General features: G+C 40.5%; 1 protein-coding gene across 4 annotated transcripts in view; it reads right to left on the minus strand.

The window, feature by feature from the left end:
• Positions 1 to 15,558, minus strand: part of TENM1 (teneurin transmembrane protein 1) — a 1,080,468-nt gene that overhangs the window by 317,137 nt on the left and 747,773 nt on the right. For all 4 annotated transcript variants that reach the window (XM_063937256.1, XM_063937254.1, XM_063937255.1 and 1 more), the window contains one exon: positions 10,174 to 10,390. In XM_063937256.1, coding sequence (XP_063793326.1) covers positions 10,174 to 10,390 — 217 coding nt within the window. The remainder of the gene's footprint in view (positions 1 to 10,173; positions 10,391 to 15,558) is intronic.

The raw sequence follows: 15,558 nt of genomic DNA on the forward strand, positions 1-15,558 counted from the left end.
CAACAGCTTCCCTGCTTCATGGGACTTAGAGGAGGAAGTAGGAACCAACTTCTCATTAAGTTTCATGGCTCTGCTACCACTGACAGGACACCATTAGCTCCTGAGGGGTACTGAACATAGCCCAAGCCTGGCTAGTGCTCACTCCCACAGCACTGCCGCCACCCCCTAACACAGCCAGAAGTCAGAAGAGTGGTGAGTATTGTTGAAGTCAAAAATATTACATAGAGAGAACATACAGACTACACACATTATAAGTCACTATGCTTGCAAATACGCGCAGCAAGCACAGCAATATATGGTAACACACGCATTTACACGGACATGCCACAGAGATGGATTTGACACTTATTTCATACAGCACATAATTCTAACATATCAAGCGCCAGACATCATAATGATTTAAAATTTATATAATGGAGTAATGTCATGTATGTGTATTATTGTATAAGCAAGATAGACCTGTCATATTTGGTATTAAAGCAACCAGATTAATGTGTATATCAAAGTGATACTTGTTATTAAGTTGTAGGACATTGCAACAAGTAGTTATGATTAAATGTATGAAAGCTAAAATCACTCTTATCAGAACAATAGACATTTCCAAACACAATGGTGGACAGGAAACTCAGGCCAGCCCCTTTTGATGTCTTCAAGGCTGAACCTGTTTAGCATATGAACAGACCAGTGACTCATCATGAATGAGAAAGTTCCCTCCCTTAGACTAGATGTGTGCACTCCCCCAAAACTAGATAACACATTACAGAGACACACAGGAGTTAGTTGCTGTTTTTGTCCCAGACAATGGTGAAAATGTTGCCAGACCAGTTCCTGCATTTATTTGCTGAGAGAGAGAGATATATTAAGAGGAAGATGCATTGAGGGAATGGTATGGTATGCTGGCCTGTAACTGCATGTATTTTGTATTAACTGATTACTGTATAAATTGTAACCATGTAACTATATGTATACTGTACATTGTGATATATTGAATACATATACTTTTAATAACAAATATATACATCAATGAGCTTTGGAACTCAGATAATGTGTGGGTGTATTGTTTTCTCTTATGGGATGCAGTGTTTTGCGATGTATAGCGCACATTCATGGCACATGGTAATAAGATGTGCAGGCGTCTACAATATATATTAGAGCGGGCATTTTAAATATTTGTTAGAAAGCAATTTGGTATTTACAGTATGTCACCGGAGACCTACAAGAGAGGGGCCCTCCGGTCATCATTGGCGGCAAAAAGGTACAGCGCAGCGGTGGGACGCTGCACGAGCATGCATCTCAAAACACACATCCCTTCACAATGCAGTGTGCAGGGCGTGGAGGAGGGTGCCCTGAGCTGCATGGAAAATCCTTACTCTCACTGGCAAAATGGTAAATACATGTATAGCCTCTGATTTACAAACCCCAGCCAGTATAAAAATCATTGTTGGTGAGGCAGGATCGCGCCATTACAGGGGCGGGGCTTCTCCTCAGACTTGCCAGACACTCACTCAGTGCCATTTTCTCCTGCAGATCACAGAGAGAAGCTGACAGACACTGTTTCCTCCTCATAACAATGCTGAAACAAGCACCAGGGTGTTATAGAGAGGAGGGCGGAGTGTTTATTACATTAGGTGAGCATGCCTAATATTGAAATAAAGTGCTGAAGGTTTTGTATAATAAATATACATATACAATTCTCTTCATATAGGGCACAGTGTGTGAACTGGCAAATCTCTCTGCATTTCTTTGACAGATTTTAGTGTGGGTCTGTCACCGATAGCTCCCCTGTATGATTGTGGTGTGAAAGTGCACATTTGTGACATGTCAGACATTGGAGAGAGCTCTTCCCCTGAGAAAGCCATTTTAGATACGCAGGAGTGTAATGTGGTGGACCTTCCCTCACAGAAAGAGCCAGAGTGGGTGAGAAAATTACAAAGCTTTCTAGAAAATTCTCTGAGTCTGAACAACAGACAAAATACTGGAGAAAGTCAGTGGAGGATGTACTATTTGCTGATCCCTCCATGTCATCCACACGGCACCACTCAAGTTCCCAAAAAATGGTCACTTGCGCAGATTATGCAAGGTGACACAGACACAGATTCTGACACAGGTGTCGACATTTGGGATTTGAGAGGGGTGGACCCCAAGTTAGCAAAAAGCATTCAATGTATGATAATTGCTATTAGGGAGGTGTTAGAGATTACAGAAACAACACCTGAACCTGAGAAAAAGGCTTATTTTAATTTAAATAAGAAACCGGTGATAACTTTTCCTCCTTTAAAGGAATTGAATACATTCTTTGAAAAATCCTGGTCTAACCCAGAAAAGAAATTTCATATTCCTAGAAGAATACGTTTAGCGTATCCCTTTCCTGAAGAAGACAGGAAAAGATGGGAGTCACCCCCCATGGTAGACACCTCAGTTTCTAGGTTGTCTAAGAAAATGATTTTACCTGCCCCAGGGTCGGCTTCATTAAAGGAGCCTGCTGACCGTAAGTTAGAGACGACCTTAAAATCCCTTTATATGGCTACCGGAACGTTACTCAGGCCCACCATTGCTTGTGCATGGGTAGGTAACGCTATTGAAAAATGGTCAGACAACTTACTAGCAAATATAGACACAGTTGATAAGGATGATATGGTCTTAACTCTCGGTCACATAAAGGATTCTGCAGGATACTTGGTGGAAGCTATGAAGGATATTGGTTTATTAGGATCAAAATCCTCAGCTATGGCGATTTCAAATCGCAGAGCACTGTGGATTCGCCAATGGAATGCAGATGCAGAATCAAAAAGGAATATTGAAGCGCTCCCCTACAAGGGTGAGGCGCTATTTGGGGACCAGCTGGATGCCATGATTTCAACAATTACCTCAGGTAAATCAGCATTTCTTCCATATGCAGCGGCACCTGCAAAGAAAGTATATCATTCGCATCCGATGCAGTCCTTTCGGCCCAACAAACACAAAAAAGCCAAATGTACCCCCTTCTTCGCAGTAAGAGGGCAGGGAAGAGGTAGGAAACCTACAACAGCATCAGGATTGCAGGAGCAGAAGTCAGCCGCTGCTTCAGCTAAAACTACAGCATGACGCTGGTGCTCCCCTACGGGAGTCCGCTCAGGTGGGGGCGCGTCTAAAACTCCTCAGCCAGATCTGGGTACAATCAGACCTGGATCCTTGGATACTACAAATAGTATCCCAAGGTTACAAGTTAGAGTTTCAAGATCTCCCCCATGCCGATTTTTCAAATCAACCTTACCAGTTTCTGTTCAAGACAGAAGAACTATAACGGAAGCAATAAAGAAATTATGTCAGGACGAGGTAATTACCTTAGTCCCTTGGCTACAACAGGAAAAAGGATTTTATTCAAGCCTGTTGGTGGCACCGAAGCCAGACGGCTTGGTCAGACCGATTTTAAACCTAAAATCGTTGAATCTTTACCTAAAAATGTTAAAATTCAAGATAGAGTCCCTGAGAGCAGTAATCTCCAGCTTGGAGGAGAAGGAATTTATGGTGTCGGTGGATATCAAGGATGCTTGCTTGCATGTTCCCATTTACCCTCCACATCAAGCATACCTGAGGTTTGCGTTTCAGGACTGCTACTACCAGTTCCAGACATTGCCATTCGGGCCTGTGATTATGTGAGACAATACTAAAAGCAATCTTTCTACAAGCAAGTCTGGTGAGTGATTCCTAACAAAATATTAAATATATATATATATATATATATATATATATATATAAAACAATTTATTCTCATTCATTCAAATACAGCAACAGAGAAGATCATTTGGGTGGTCTAGAGTGAACTCTGTGTGAACCCAGCGGTTATAAAACCTGCTTCTGTCTGTATAATTCATACATGCTTGCTAAATAAAGAAATATAAAACAAATATAAAATAGAAATGTACTAGTGCACAGTGTATGATACGCTTTAAGGCTTTCAACCGGTGCCCCACTGAAATAATTGCTTAATGAATCTAACACAAATCCACATTCTGTTACTTTACAAATCTGATCTGATTATATTTTATAATTCTTCCCCAGAGATGTAATCCTATCCTGGAGAGATGATCTGGTTAGAAAAAGTAGTTATCCCTAAGGAACTATTGTGCATAAACTAAACAAGAACATGACAGCACAATTTCCCTACTGAATTTATATAAAAGGGGTCTTTTACAATGGATGTTCTTTTCTGCGATCAGTTTCTAAATGTATATGACCTAATGCAACCCATAATAAAAACACATACTGTATGAATAGCAAAGTACATTTTTCAAATTCTATGTTTAGTAGTTGGAAGTAAAGTTATGAATGTCACATTTACAAACAAAAGTGCGAAATAACAGGGAAATTACAATTTAAGAATAATATAAATTGAGTCTTTCTCGAGAAAGCGTATGAGTAGTTGAAATGCGTCAGCAAGGCTTTTGGTCACAAGAGGTCTTTAATAAACCAGCAAGTCCAGTATTCAATTGCTAACAACAGGGTGTGCACTAGCCTGATACTCAGCCCAGTAAACGTTTTAGTACTAACTCTAATACTATTAACTAATCCAACTGGAAGCAATCAGGGTTGCTAGAGAACAGAAACTATGGGCTTTTGGGATGAAGCAGGGCAGTATTCCCCCTTGTGATAGTTTTGCCCTCCAGACATGTGACATCATGATGATGGGATGGGGTTGCCAGGACAGGAAATAGCAGAGTGCTTCCGATGGCTCTCTAGGCTGCAAGGTGTCATTCTAGACAGCATGCAATCCACATGATTGTGCAATGGAGGAAGCAATAGTGCTGCCCCCAAGACCCTACACTCTTGGACAGCAGCTCAACCTGTCCATGCCTATTTACATCCCTCATGGCAGATATGTGACTAGGCTGACATAACATTAAAAGAGCCCTTTAGTAGTATATCAGATTACTTAAGAGCACAGTAAAGTTGCTTCCTCTCATCACCCCACACACTTATTTAGTGAGTATCTGTGAATTAAGCAAACAGCACATTGATGCATTTCTTCTGCATTGCACTGGTGCTAGGTGAACAGGGTCTCTAGTTATAAGGCTCATGGTTGGGCAGCACACTCATGCTCCTAAGCTTTGTGGCTGGGGGGGATTCATTTGCTTATGGAGTCCATGTTGTGCATATGCACCTGCACTGTCACCTAGGTTGCACCAATACACAAAACACATTTCACAATTAAGCATCTGTAGTAATAAGTTTCCATACTCATATTTATTTTACAAAGCCTCTTAATCCTGCTGTTTATTGCCATCATGTCAAGTAACACTGGTTGGAAGAAATTGGCAGTAAAACACTGGCCTATTAATAATTACATACCATGTCCCTTCTTATTCCACCTTTGTTCACAATGGTTTTGTCAATATAAGACCAAGAAATTATACAGTTAAGATTGGAGAAGAATATCTCTGAAATTTGGCCATACATGTGCATTGGGTAAAACAATCTAATTGGCAAACAAAATAAAAAAATATCTATAAAGATGTATATAGATTTGGGAAACCCCATCTGTGACATACTATGCATGGGTGCAGAGGCACAACTAGCACAGGGCGAGCAGGGTGCGTGCCCTGGGCACCATGGCAGGCCCAGCAGAGGAGGGTGCCACCGGCACCTGCATGGTCCGCTCGCCTCATGCGCACACCGCCGCCGGAACTCTGCCGCTAAGCAGTCCTTCCTCAGCTCTTCCTTCCGTGACTGGGGACCATTAGCTATCCGCTGCTGGTGATCACTGATCATTCACCATGGTGGTAACGGCAGAAGTAAGCTGGCGGCGGGGGCGGGCGGTATTTGTGGTGGAGCACAGCGACAGCCGATGAGCTCCACAGTGATGGTGTGAGGCCAGAAGCCGTGCATGTGATGGGGACATTACACCTCCAGTCCTGTGCTGCTGCTGCTGCTCCCAGCTCCTACTGTTGCAGCTCCTGCTGCCTCCCCGGATCACCCATACTCCTCCTGTATATGTCGAGTATATACGGGGCTGTTACCTCCAGCTGGGTGAGTGCTGTGCAGGGAAGGGGGGTGTAAGGGGCATTATTTGTACCATTACATGTACAAGGGCATTAGGGATAAGGGGCATTATTTATGTCATTATGTGTACAAGGGCTTTAGTTATGTGGGGTATATGTATAAAGGCATTAAAATGTGCAGCATATGTATAAAGGGCATTAATAATGTGCAGCATATGTATTAAGGGCATTACTATGTAGTGTAGTGTAATGTGTATAAGGAAAAATACAGTGTGGTATAATGTGAATAAGGAGCGATACGGTGCTGTGTAATGTGTATAAGGAGCGATACGGTGGAGTGTAATGTGAATAAGGAGTGATACGGTGCGGTGTAATGTGAATAAAGAGCGATACAGTGTGGCATCATTCGAATTGGGGCACTTATGTGCGGCCAGCCCCTTTCCAGCAAAAATACACCTTTTTTTTGGCACGCACCAATACTCTTGCTGGCACAGGGCCCCAAAATGAGGACTGTCATGGGTGAGGGATGATGGTGCCGGGAGAGGGGTGCAGGGTGAGAGGTGGAACTAGCAGCAGTGCCAGGGGCACCAGCCAAAATCTTGCCTAGGGCATCAAATTGGCTAGGGCCAGCTATGGTGACCGCGATGGGTCATGCTCCCCTGTCCGAACAGCCTGTTGCCTGCCACCTCAGCCCATCGGCTCCTGGCTCCCACTAGGTAAGGAGAGAGGGGTGAGAGAGAGTCAACACATTGATAGTATTAGAGGGGGGGGGAGACACTTAAGGGGGGGAGACACTGGGAGACATAGAAAGGAGGGAAAAGAGATACACTATGACATAGTGGGGGGGCACTGGGAGACTTAAAATGTGATGGTGTGCTGAGTGACGACATAGATGGTAGGTGATGGTGTGCTCAGTGACGACACAGGGGGTAGGTGATGGTGTGCTGAGTGACGACACAGGGGGTAGGTGATGGTGTGGCTGAGAGATGCAGGGGGCAGGATGTTAGTCTAGCTGAACCGCTGTTGTCCAATGCTGGCCTTGTTAATATGTCTACACAACCAGGCATCTTCTGGACGATGTAATCTCCTACATGAATAGTGAATACGGACTGAAGACGTCGTCTACCTTAGAGGATACAGTTATCCAGAGGTTCTACTTTGTGAGAAACCATCATACAGGTAAGGTGCGTGTGCAATTGAAAAGAATGTTTCCATTGTGACCTGAAACAGGTGGCGTGTCATGTCATGTCATCACGCCCCATTTTCAGTGGACATGCCCCCTCTGGTGTGTGACCACGACCCCTCTGGTGCATGACCATGCCCATTTTTTTTTTGCATGCGTGCACATAGCTTAGTTTAGGAATCTTTTTTGGGGGGGCTCCAAAAACGCTTGTTACGCCTCTGCAATGGTGGTATTAACTAAAAACTATTGCAGTGAAAAAGAAGGAATAAACTTGCACTGAGGGGAGAAATGTATGCATTTAGTATATTATTAAATCAACATTTTTGGACACTAAATAGAGAGGAACAGTATGCTTTCAATATAAAAATTTAAAAAATAACACTTATATTTCTAAAATAGTATAACCCATCTTTCAGTATTTAGCTGCAGCATATAATATTAACAAATATGTATTGTAAAAGTGCAACTGAATATGCTGTCAATATATTAAGAAATGAAAATAAATAAATATTTGTGAGGAAGAGATATATGCTTAATAGATAATTAATTCTAGAAATCAACAGCATCAAAAACATCTCAGAAATCAGTAGAAATTAGAACTACCCCTGCCCTCCAAATGAAGGACAATAGGTAAATGTGTGTAGATCTAATGTAAAAACTCTAATCAGGTTCACCTCGTCCCAGATGAGTCACCTTAATATTCTAGCAAGTAGCAATACATTTATGTAGCAGAACAGCATCTAGTGTGGGAGTTCTAGGAGATAATTATCCTGCCATTAACTGTCAGATATGAAAAGATAACACCACTGATTGTCTGAAAGCTGAATTTAACAACCATCTTAATGCCTAGTTCAGTGAAGCTGAAACCTTCTCATATATGTGTTAGACTGTAATGTTTTCTCACATATATTAAATTAGTTTTTTTATTGATTCCGAGACCTTATAACCCGAAAGACCATTGGGGAAAAAAATAATAACCTTGATAGGTTTTAAAAATACTAGACTACACTGTACGTTCCTGCAGAAATGACTCCAAATGATTCTAACTAATGTTTTCCTCTTCCATGGAAGTCTGCAGATGTGAAAGTGTTCTGTAACCTTTGATGCCAGGGAACACACTGTGAACAGGTAGAAATAATCTATCCATTATTCCATGTGCTGGCTCATTTATTTTTCTCCCTGTTTCCAACTGACTTTTCGTTGCACTGTTTAATATTCCACATATAATGCAATGCCCAAAGTTCCTGTGATAAATCCATCACATCCATCATTTTCCTTTGCGTTATCTTGAAGCTTCTTGATGCATTTATTTTATTTGCCATCATTCATACCTTGTGAACACAGACTTGCCTTGGATCTCATATTTTACATTCCATGCTGTATTATAACACTCATATGAAGTATGAAATTCCTTATTCCAGGCGCATCTACATTAAAGTGTCTTGCCATCTCCTGCACTATAAATGTATTTATCTGCAGAGCATAAACAGCATTTTCAACCTCTATAGATTTTTTCCAGTGTTCATTATGTAAAACAGGATATTTTGATACTACACTGTGTGATAAAATATATATATTAAACAACATATCTAGTTAAAGAGGAAATCCTATCTTGAATAGTTTTGCCGTTTTGTGCCGCACGTGAATCATATAATTTATTATCTGTGCTATGGTATAAGACATATGCACCGAACAAGACAATGCAAAGTGCATTGATATAAATTATAATTGTAAATGAAATAGAATATAAGTATCATTTACATCAATATTTACGCTATACACTTCACTGCATAGTGTGTGGAATCAGGCATAGTTCATAAATAATACATGGATCTATTGACGTGTACGTGATCCGATAGCTTCACCCATATAGCAATAATTCCATTTAGTTCGCTAAGAATTCCACCTATTTGATTTATGACTACACCCAACTTGACATTTTCTTTTAACCCTACATTATCTCTATACACAAGTGAAACTAATATATGTATAAACTTATAAGCAATATGTGTATAAACAGGGAGTTTTGATATTAATGTTTTGCATGACATCACTACAGAATTTTTTATTATAACAATGATATACTGTACCTCCTTCTGTAAATGATTTTGGATATATTTGGTTACCTCCAATACCCGTAAACATTCAATATATCCCAGTAGAACCCACAAATGTTCTATTTCCAGGTCCATAATTAGGAGAGTGTGAGTAGTGCTGGAGCACAGAGTGCACAGCTCTGTAGGTGAAACCATTGTAGCCCCACAGCCATAACTTCTGACCAGCAGGGTGCCTGGATTGGCACCCTGCAACCAGTATTAGTGTGGCAGTGCCACCTGAAGCATCCTTTGGACACTTTAGGCAGACACCCTGCAGTCTGTGCAGGTACTTGGAGAGTGATCATGATGCTCTGGGCAGTGCTGCATTTCCTGGCACTGGTGTCTCGCCCCTCTGTGAGACATAATGATATCATTCACTTAGGGGCTGGGGCCAGCACAGGGTGCTCTGGAGCCTTGCTATGGCACGGTCTTTCTTCAACAGACTGTCAATTTCTTACCCATGAATCAAAACCAATACAGTTTGAAGGAATTGTTAGGAACTAGTTACAAGTGCGATTTCTAAAGCACCAACAACATATGACAGAGCTAAACAGATAGCAGGAATGGTACAGATGCTACGCAAATAGCCTTGTTAATAATAAAAAAAAAAACCCATAAAGTGTGGCATATGATGTTAATGAGTGGAAATGCTCAGAAAGTAAGGAGCAAATGCAATGATCAGCAGCATAATAATGAATTAGCAAGCAATTTTAACAAGTAAAAATATTGCTCTATAATATTGCTCTATTATATTTGTGTTTAAATTATTTATGTGTCGGAAAGTAAAGAACAAGTAAAAACACCCATTAAATAATTTCTGAGGAGGAAAAATTTGGTCATCATAAAAATAATGGGCTGTCATATTTTCTGTGTTCAGTATGTTTTAATGATGTCATACAAGTAAGATCATATCTACCTGCTGTCAAGACTTATTTCTCCAGGAATTACGTGAGTACTGTCCTTGCCAATAAGGAATCTAATGCGGTCATAGAAGAGTCTCGGAGGATGCTGGGAAAAGGGTGGCTGGCTTTGCTGGATGAGGTCTAGTGGGTCAGGTGAACCTTGACAGAGAGGGCTTGAGAAGCAAATGGCTTGCTGGCAGCAATCAGGATCCACACAATCTGTCAGACCATCTGCAATGGATGAAATTACCATAAATCAGCCAATGAAAGTCTATAGAGATTTAATATACCAAAGCTGCAATACTAATGACTGTTAAAACAAGGGGTTAAGACATACAAGTTTGCTGGGGTCAACATAATAAGAAACTACTTTAAGATAGTTGCTTCTATTCCAGGTACAAATGTAAGTATTTTATTGTGGATATGTAAAGAAAATGTATGAATAAATATTTGAAGACCCATAAAATGAAAATATAAGTTGATTTGAATAAAATACCAACTAACAGCTTTCAGAAATACTGTATATAACATTTTCTTATATAAAGATGAGATTGTTATCGAGTATTTCTTATGCACAGTGTGCACAGTAGAAATCCTGTCTATAATCCAGTAAAAGGACACTGTAGAAAGGCTCGGTGGTCAGAACATAGGTGGTGACAGTGGACAATAATTATTACTTAGCTGGACGGCAAGTGTATATTCAATATAATATGACTTAAACTAAGTAAATATGTGGATAAATAGCTACATTTCTATATAGATTGGCTATTGCTGCTAATTATAGCCCAATAAAAATCATTAGCTTTAAGAACAGTGTATTGCGGAGGTGTATATATAATCTAAAGGTATCTGCCATTATTAATAATTATTATTGATTAATTATTAATATTAATACTATTTGCAGTATGACATTTATAAAAAGCCCTTGCTCACTGTAGGTGTTTTTAACCATAGTGATTAATGGCTAAATGTGGCCAAGGAACTAATTAGTAGCAAATTATAACTACTCTGCGGAATATTGAACTCTTCCTGGGACAAAATCAGTATTGCGCTCAAGTTTAACAATAAATTCCAACAGTTTTCAATGTTGTGTTGCATTTCCTTAATTTACAGAAAATAAGTAACGAGAAACATAATAAAGACAGTACTTTCTAGCAATTTTGGAATGTTAGCAAAACAGTTAATAGAATACTATAGTCAGTCAAACATTATTTATTTTTAATAAACCTCTCAGTCAGTAGAATAGCTAATGGTCTATGCTCAAGACTCCAGCGGTTCAAGAGATATGTAGTCCCACTGGCAGATGTACCAGATGCATTTCCTAACACAACAATGCCATTTAGATGTAATCAGTCTACACACAGCACAGAGCACTTTCAAAATTGTAATCATATATTAAAAAGATAAAATAAAAAAGATGTCACATTTGTTCCTATAAGGCAATGAAGAACTTACATGGGTGAAATGTCCCATTAGTGAAAGAAAACATTCATTTATATTTCAGTTCAAAGGTTTCTTAAATACATGATAACTGCCTTAATTTAAGTGGTGATTACATGAATCCAGTTTTATATATCATTTTGCAACTGTTCCAATTTTTCTAACATTGCACTTTTAACGATAAAGAATTGGCAAAATCAAGCAAATCAGATGTAAAATCTTCCTTAATGACAGCTGAACTGTGCTTTTTAGATATGCTAATGTGCTATATTTTCATGTGTGTAACAGTCTAGGACTCAACTCAACATTAAAATGTTAAACTACTGTTCAGCAAATTTCTAAACCTTACTGAATCATAACATCTGGCTGAAGACAGACAGACCTAAAATGATTTATAAGCATTAAGTATATGAAAGTACTGCAGTCATCTTAAAAGTGAGAATTTACAGTACTGTACTCTAGCACCAAACACTTGTCATTGAACTATGAAGATATATATATAATCAGATATACTGTACATTAAAGAAAAAACACATATTGTATGACAACAAGGCAACATATGTAAAAATAAATGTCCACTATAAGTATACAGTACTTTGAAAAATATGTAGTATTAAGTATTTAGTATTAGTATTATTTAGTATTAAGTGAAAATTGGAACATACAATTGATGTACTCCATAGCTAAATTTGGTTGATGGCACAGTGATGCCTGTCCACACTTGGCCTCGGGTCTGTCAATCTAAATGAATGCAGGATGCTTTAAAAGCTTTAAATATTACACTGACTATATGCCAACTTTTTAGCCCTAACAAGCATGTACAATTAATTAATTATACTCTGAAGTCCATTCTTGGTTAGAAGAATGCTCTTGTAAAAATATGTTGATGGATGTATTTAATCTTAGGAGTTGCTTTGGTGACAAACTCAAACATGTTCAGAATAATCAAGGAAGGCATTATAATTAAAATCCTGAAATTGGGATGTTCTGTTCAGGTGACATGATCATGCTGTTTCTAAACTAGTAAAGTGACAGTTCTTATTTGAAGTACTCTGTCAAACAGAAAAAAATAATTAACAGAATTCGCAACCAAGGTCCATAAAAGCATGCAGCTTTGTCATGTCAATTTTATCAAACCCTGTTCAATTGAGTTACAGTAGTTGATAAAACAATTGTGGATGGATTGCTTGATAACCTTAGTGCAGTTTGATATCTAGTACCTCTTCCTAAGATTGAATGATACATTTGCCACTCCTATTGGTTTATATATCCATTTACATGGATATCATTGTGTCTGCATTGGGTGATGGCTTTCCTCTGGGTACTTCTGTTTCATCCTACATGCCAAAAATATGCTGATAGGTTAATTGGCTCCTTACAGAAATTAACCCTAGTGTGTAAACATGTACATGTGTTTAGGGCAGACTAGATGGGCAAAGTGGTTCTTATCTGCCATCAAATTCTACGTTTCTATGGAGAACACAGTTAAGAAATGGAGTTGTATAGATGGTGGAGCGGGGATTTGGGCACACAAGTAGGAGAAGGTATTACATGGACAGACAACAAATGGTGTTGCTTCAAATTGGCTGTTTAACTGCTTCTTGTTACATACAATTGGCAAAATGGTTACAGAAAGTCTTTCTGTACATCGTATGTATATATATATATATATATATATGGCTTTAAGACTGAATTAGTTAAATCATATTACTGTGGATAGCTTTAAAATGGGCTTAGTGTACCTTCATTTATTGAATTGGCAGGTTATTATCATAGATTTATCCCTGTAATATTCTACAGTAGCTGTATTACATACAGAGCACTGAAGCAGACCAGACAGATGCAAGGCAAGGGGCATTTCAATCAATTATATAATGTCAGTCACGAAAAAAACCTATTCTAAACTAAATTTGAGGAACCTTAAGTACTTCAGAAAGATGCTGCTTACGCCAGGCTAACACCAGATCTGTCTGTATCAGTGAAAAGTTTAGAATATATCATTCTACATCATGGGATATGTTTATACCTTGGTACTTTTGCTATGATACCAAACAATAGCTTAGCTACTGTACAACATGGAGAATATAATATCTTAGGTATTGCCAGGAAGTTACTGATCATAAACCTCTGAAGTTCTAAAGTTCTATAAAGGAAACAAATCCTAGGCTCATACTTGTGCATAGTCATTTCCAGTGCTTAAAGTGGTCCTAGAGAGGTGGTGGAACTCCCCCCCCATGCAATAAAGGTATTGTGCGCGCCTTAGGAGCGCGCCTCCAGTAAGGGGGCGTGGTCTAAAAAGAAAGGGCCGTGGTCACACAATAGTAATAATACCCACAGTAGTAGCACCCCCAATACACATAATGCTGACAGTAGTAGCACCCCGTAATACACAATGCCCACAGCAGTAGCACCCCTTTTACAATGCCCACAGTAGTAGTGCTCTTTATGCAATGTCCACTGTACTGGTAGTGCCCACAGTGGTAGTGCCCCTTATATAGAGCCCATAGTAGTGGTGCCTTTTATGCAATGCCCCCAGTAGTAGTGCCCCTTATGTCCACAGGAGTGATGCCCCTTATGAAGTACCCCTTTACAATGCCCTCATTAGTAGTGCCCCCATTAGTAATGCCCCTAATGGTAATGCTCCTGTGTAGTATTGACCCCAGTAGTATTGTCGCCTGTAGTAATTCCCCAATTGTTTAGCCCATGTAGTTTAGCCCCATGTAGTTTGCCCCAAGTAGTAATGCCCCCACTAGTAATGCACCCCTGTAGTTTATCCCCATGTAGTTTGCTCCCAGTAGTTTGCCCCTAGTAATGCCCCTTTAGTTATGCCCCCAGTAGTAATGCGCCCCTGTAGTTATTCCCCCAGTAGTAATACACCCCCGTAGTTTAGCCCCATGTAGTTTGCCCCCAGTAGTTTGCGCCAAGTAGTAATGCCCCCAGTAGTTTAACCCCTGTAGTTATGCCCCCAGAAGTAATGCCCTTGTAGTTATACCCCCAGTAGTAATGCACCCCAGTAGTTATGCCCCCAGTAGTAATGTGCCCCTATAGTTATACCCTCAGTAGTAATGCGCCCCTGTAGGTTTGCCCCATGTAGTTTGCCCCCAGTAGTAATGACCCCGGTAGCTTGCCCCAAGTAGTAATGCCCCCAGTAGTTTAGCCCCTGTAGTAAATGCCCCCAGTAGCAATGCCCCTGTAGTTATACCCCCAGTAGTAATGTGCCCCTGTAGTTATGCCCCCACTAGTAATGTGCCCCTGTAGTTATGCCCTCAGTAGTTATGCACCCCTGTAGATTTGCCCCATGTAGTTTGACCCCAGTAGTTTGCCTCAAGTAGTAATGCCCCAATAGCTTGCCCCCTTGTAGTTAGCCCCTGTAGTTTAGCCCCCCTGTAGTTATGCCCCCAGTAATAGTCACGCGTTTAAAAAAACAAAAAAACAAAACACCATACTTATTAATCCCCGCTCCCACTGTGATCCTCCAGGCGTCCGCTTGACTCCGCTCCCCAGCACTATGAGAGAGACGTCATGACGTCTCTCTTCATAGCGCGCACTGAGCCGGGAGCCAGAAGCAGGAGCTCAGTAGTGAGCTCCTGCCACCGGCTGTGCAGGGAGAGCCGGGCTCCGCTGATAACACAATCTCAGTGGGCGCCCGGCATCTCCCTGTGGCGCCGGCACACATCGAGTTAGGTGAGCCGGAGGAGGCAGAACTGCGTTCCGTCTCCAAGTGGAACTGACGGAATGCAGTTCCGCCCTGTTCCGGCTCACGTTAACCCCTGGTCATTTTCCCACTATCATTCTATGATCACCGTTGGTAAGGTAAGGCAAATGTAAGCAGGGAATAAGGCATCTCTCCTTCTGTCCCTAGCAGCCACTGAGAGCTCTGAGGGGGAGGGTGGTGGGCCCGGGCCTCCTCTCCGCTCTACAGCACAACTGCTAGACAGACATTATGGAGATTATACATG

Source organism: Pseudophryne corroboree, chromosome 8 (genome assembly GCF_028390025.1).
Source record: "Pseudophryne corroboree isolate aPseCor3 chromosome 8, aPseCor3.hap2, whole genome shotgun sequence".
NCBI classification, from domain to species: Eukaryota; Metazoa; Chordata; class Amphibia; order Anura; family Myobatrachidae; genus Pseudophryne; species Pseudophryne corroboree.